Source organism: Onychomys torridus, chromosome 7 (genome assembly GCF_903995425.1).
Source record: "Onychomys torridus chromosome 7, mOncTor1.1, whole genome shotgun sequence".
Taxonomy (NCBI): domain Eukaryota; kingdom Metazoa; phylum Chordata; class Mammalia; order Rodentia; family Cricetidae; genus Onychomys; species Onychomys torridus.
Window position 1 is genome coordinate 98024398 of NC_050449.1, and position 3661 is coordinate 98028058.

General features: G+C 51.1%; 1 protein-coding gene across 1 annotated transcript; it reads right to left on the reverse strand.

Annotated features, from left to right (window-relative positions):
* Window positions 1–626: 626 nt before the first annotated feature.
* LOC118587169 (U8 snoRNA-decapping enzyme) lies at window positions 627–3054 on the reverse strand. Its single transcript, XM_036192911.1, has 3 exons — window positions 2885–3054; window positions 2536–2805; window positions 627–1783 (listed from the first exon to the last, which is right to left on the reverse strand). The coding sequence occupies exons 1-3, from the start codon at window positions 3020–3022 to the stop codon at window positions 1604–1606; spliced, it is 588 nt and encodes a 195-aa protein (XP_036048804.1). The 5' UTR covers window positions 3023–3054; the 3' UTR covers window positions 627–1603.
* Between the last annotated feature and the right edge of the window lie 607 nt (window positions 3055–3661).

Below are 3661 nucleotides of genomic sequence, written 5' to 3' on the forward strand. Positions count from 1 at the left end.
TGGTCCCAGGTGAGTCTGGCCTTTAAACCATCTCTACTGTGTCAGATCTATGAATGAAACTACCTTGAATACTCCTGACAGACTCTATCTACCAGTTCAATATGATCTAGGCTTTTGTTGTTTAAAAAAAGAAAAGACAGGCTCTCATGAACTATAGGCTGGCCTTGAACTATATAGCCAAAGGTGATCTTGAACTTCTGATCCACCTGCTTGAGCACTGGGGTTATAGATGTTATTTATGCAATGCCAGGGTCTCATGCATGCTAGGCAAAGCTACATGAGCTACATCCCAGCCCCTACTGAGAATTTTCAAAAGATTCACATCAGTCACAAGAACAGTCTTGAAATAAGTTACCTGACTGTGAAATACGCAAAGATCATGATTAATAAGTACGTTCTGGGGCTGTTCTGAGAAGATTCTCCCAACCTCAGGGCTCTCTTCTTTCTGCTTAAATGCTCTTTACCAGGGACATTCCAGACCAACCCAAGGAAAAGAATGTCAATGGAACCATATCTATTGCTTCATTTATTTCCTTGTAAACATGTACACACACAGGCACTGCAAACAGTAACCTACCTTTCCCTGTAGTCACTGATAAACTATGGTCCAGAAGTCAGACACCTGCTTCTTTGTTAGTGTTTTATTAGGACACAACAACAACACTTATGTATCATGCAGGTAAGTTTGACATGACAGAGTTTAAGGGTTCCAAGAACACCGTGTGGCTGACAAAGCTTATAGTGTTTACTATGTAATGCTATTTATTTATGATGCTGTGTGCCTACTCCTCACTCAGAAGTCTGGAAGACAGAAGTAATGGGCCTCTATTTCTGTTACCATACTTCCACTGAACAAGTATTAATCAACCTACATCTGTTGAAGGAGCTGGAGAGCTCGGAGTCCTAGGTATCAGCCTGCCTTCCTGGATGACTCCTTTTGGCAGGGCAGGCTAGACGGAGACAAAGGGAGCTCAAAGATGAACATACTGGAAGAGAGGTATCAGGACTGAAGTCTCAGGTCTAGGTTCATCCCAAGAAGCCCTTGACACGTTCCAACCCTCAGTGGTTGGGGAAGAAAATAGTACAAAGCTGGTTAGGGCATTACCCAACTTTCTGAAACCCATGGCTTTGCTCAAGCCTCAGGTAACCTGAGACCATTCTCAGGGAGAAACCCCCTTCTCTCCTTCCCTTACAAGAATGGGCTGGGCTGGACTCTGGACAGGCAGATGGGAAAGAACCCCATTCCCCACCCCATTTACTAGGAAGGAGTGGGATATGCCTGATGCCACATCACAGTTAAACTGGACAGATAAGAGTGCACCAGGCTGTGTGCGATCAGACTGCACATGTGTATACCTGGAGCTTCTAGGCTGTGTACCCACGTATAAGGAGGGACTCTGAGGTACAACCAAGGCCTTTAAACACTAATGCCATCAGACAAGATCCTCTGTTGAAAACCCTTTGCATATACACCTGTCTTTAATCTTGTATCAACTCTCACCTCTCAGCACCCAAAGAGAAAACATTTGCCCCTGCCTCCCTCCCTCCTTCCCTTATACCAAAGCCCCCATCTTGGGTTCCATGGGTCCGTGGTGGGCTGACTCTACTTAGAAGCTGGGATCTTGAGGTTTGAAATAATGCCAGGATCCATAAGTTCCAAGTCCTGAAGGGCATCTAGTAGCTGCTCCCGGGCATCACCAATGAAGGTATTCTCCACAAAGGTGGGCAGGCCTCCCACACCATCACGTAGGATGTACAGAGGTACCCGCACCAGGCCCAGCACCTATGAAAAGCAGACAGGTGACACGTGGGACTTCAAGTATCTCAACACATTAGCTTACCTTACCTACCTTGGAACAGAGCCCTCCAGAGTGGAAATCTAATGTAACAACCAGGCAGACGGAGGCCCAATAATCACTCCTCAGGAAAGTTTAGTGAGCTCAACTCTGCAGACAAAAGACCCATGCTGGGTGTCTAGCTCCATCCATGCTAATCCTTCTCCATCTTCTCCCTCATCCTCACTGGCTACCGCCTCCAGGGCATGGCTGTAACAGAATCTCCAATCACAGAACTTACACAACTGTGTGAGTATCACTTGTGTGATCAAGAAAAATGCAAATACCCAAGTCTTCCTCTGACCTCCTCACCCAACCAGGGATTGATTCCGACAGACTGTTCTTATCGCCCATACCCGCAGTTGGGGAGTCACCTCCACACATACGGTTTCCCTAACATTAGAATCACTGTCATACTTTCTGCTATAGGAAAATATGGGCCCAAAGTCATGAATATTAGCATAGGGAGCAGTAGAGAGACTTGCATGTATGTTCTAAAAATCTCTCTACAAAGACTAACAAGGGAGACCAAGTTGGTGGTGTTATCCAGCCTGGAAATGACCAAGATCCCAACTACGTTATGCCACTTGAAAGAGTACAATGTTGGAGGATCAAAGTCTTCTCCACCCCGTGCCTTTCTTCGATGAGAGACATGGGAGAGGGCAGACAGAATATGGAGTAGGTCCCAGGCTGGTCCCACCTCCAGTCCGTGGTCCTTGGCTTGAGGTGCCCTGGCTTCTACAGCCTGCAGCTGCTCGGCCGTCAGGCGCTTGGCATAGAAATGGGCCACCACGCGCTGGTTGGCCGCGAGGTGTGAGCTCCGGTAGTCGGAGCGCTCCACGCGGAAGGCAGCCACCGCGTCGCCCAGCTCCTCGCGCAGTTCACGGTTTAGCCCGTCCTCCAGGCTGCAGTCCTGCGCGTCCACGAAGCCGCCAGGGAAGCCTAGGCGCCCGTCGAAGCGCATCTGCATCTGGGGAGGAGGGGAACGATGGTTGGCTGGGGCGTGAGGGCTCCGGGGCGGGGAGCGGCCCGGCATGCCGCGTCCTCACCAGGACCGCGAAGCGTATCGGGATGCGGCCGAAGAGCTTGCGGGGGTCGGGCGCGTAGAGCAGTGCGTGGCAGGCGTGGCGCCAGCCCGGCCCCAGCGCCAGGGCCTCGCTGAGCTCCACTTTCCGATCCCCGGCCATCTCGACGCTCGCACTTCCGGGTTCCTGCGGAGGGCAGCACCTCGGGGCGGAGCTTCGCGAGACTCGGCAGCAGCCAATCAGGTTGGGGCTCCCAAGCGGAGCCGGGAAGATACCCTAGGACTACCAGAGGAACTGAAAGCTTCCTCAGGATTGGCCCTTAAAAGCTGAGCCTGTAGTGCTGACGCTTGGGAGATACAGGCTCAAGTCGCCCTCTGGAAGGCTAGGAGGAGCAGGCTTTGGAACCTGAGCAGAATTTACTTACTCAGGAGTCCTGGCAGTGGAAGGAACGACGCAGTGTTCGGAAAGCTGCGTTTGGCTTGTTCTGGATCATATACATAGCCAGGAGACCAGGGATCGGAGGGAGGTAGTCTGGCTTCTGAGACTATGCCTACCCTAGGGCAATGGGGGAAAAGAGAGATGGGTGTAACAAGTGTTGAGTGACGGAAATGTGTTGACTGACTGAATATAAGGGAGAGCAGGGGTAAGCGCCAGGACAGCTTATGGCCTGGGTGATAACACTTTGGGGGGAGGGAAGGGAAGTGGCCAATGATAGGTGTGGTTACAACGAGCGACCGCATTGACTGTGGGCCCTGGGCAGTGATGTGGAGCCTGGTACGTGGAAAGTGGCATAGGAAATGT

Coding starts and splice junctions, on each gene's coding strand:
- LOC118587169 (XM_036192911.1), bottom strand. CDS start 3,022: ATGGCCGGGGATCGGAAAGTGGAGCTCAGCGAGGCCCTGGCGCTGGGG. Junction 2,806..2,884: donor CGATACGCTTCGCGGTCCTG/GTGAGGACGCGG, acceptor CCTCCTCCCCAG/ATGCAGATGCGCTTCGACGG. Junction 1,784..2,535: donor CCAAGGACCACGGACTGGAG/GTGGGACCAGCC, acceptor TGCTTTTCATAG/GTGCTGGGCCTGGTGCGGGT.